The following is a 510-nucleotide window of genomic DNA, read 5'->3' on the forward strand; positions in this document are numbered from 1 at the left end:
ACTTGCGTGTGCTTGTCTACCTGCATGTATTTCTATATAGGCCTACAAAAATCCTCTCCGACAAACACCCAAACATAAGACAACTCAATGAAAAAACTACTCTAACAACCCTGTTATGTAAGACCCGCTTCCCCCCTTCAGAACCCGAAGCCCCCCGCAATGTGCAGGTGAACCACGTGAGGGAGGACTCGGTCACCATCACATGGGACAATCCTCTGTTTCGGGTTCACTGCATCGACAGGTATTCGAAGCCGATTCGTTCACTTTAGCAATCTGTGCATATTTGATTTGCATTAGAGGAAAAAAAAAACTTTTATTATCATTGCAGTGGAAGTATATTTGTTGTCATGTAGTTAACTATTTTCTATTTTAGTCTTGATTGCTTGAAGTAAAAATGAAATTGGTATTCCCCTTTCTCTACCAACTTTTATACATTGTGTAATTATTATCTCTTAAATAGATTCCAAAATTATCAAGTCTTTTCTTTTACTTTAATCCTTCATGTGCTGA

The 510-nt window shown here is 38.2% G+C and overlaps 1 protein-coding gene across 1 annotated transcript in view; it reads left to right on the forward strand.

Annotated features, from left to right (window-relative positions):
* The window catches only part of LOC119585142 (von Willebrand factor A domain-containing protein 7-like), a 19,876-nt gene that overhangs the window by 16,542 nt on the left and 2,824 nt on the right, over positions 1 to 510 (forward strand). The window contains exon 23 of the mRNA XM_037933771.1: positions 142 to 241. Coding sequence (XP_037789699.1) covers positions 142 to 241 — 100 coding nt within the window. The remainder of the gene's footprint in view (positions 1 to 141; positions 242 to 510) is intronic.

The sequence above is a fragment of the Penaeus monodon genome, chromosome 19 (genome assembly GCF_015228065.2).
Source record: "Penaeus monodon isolate SGIC_2016 chromosome 19, NSTDA_Pmon_1, whole genome shotgun sequence".
Classification (NCBI taxonomy): domain Eukaryota; kingdom Metazoa; phylum Arthropoda; class Malacostraca; order Decapoda; family Penaeidae; genus Penaeus; species Penaeus monodon.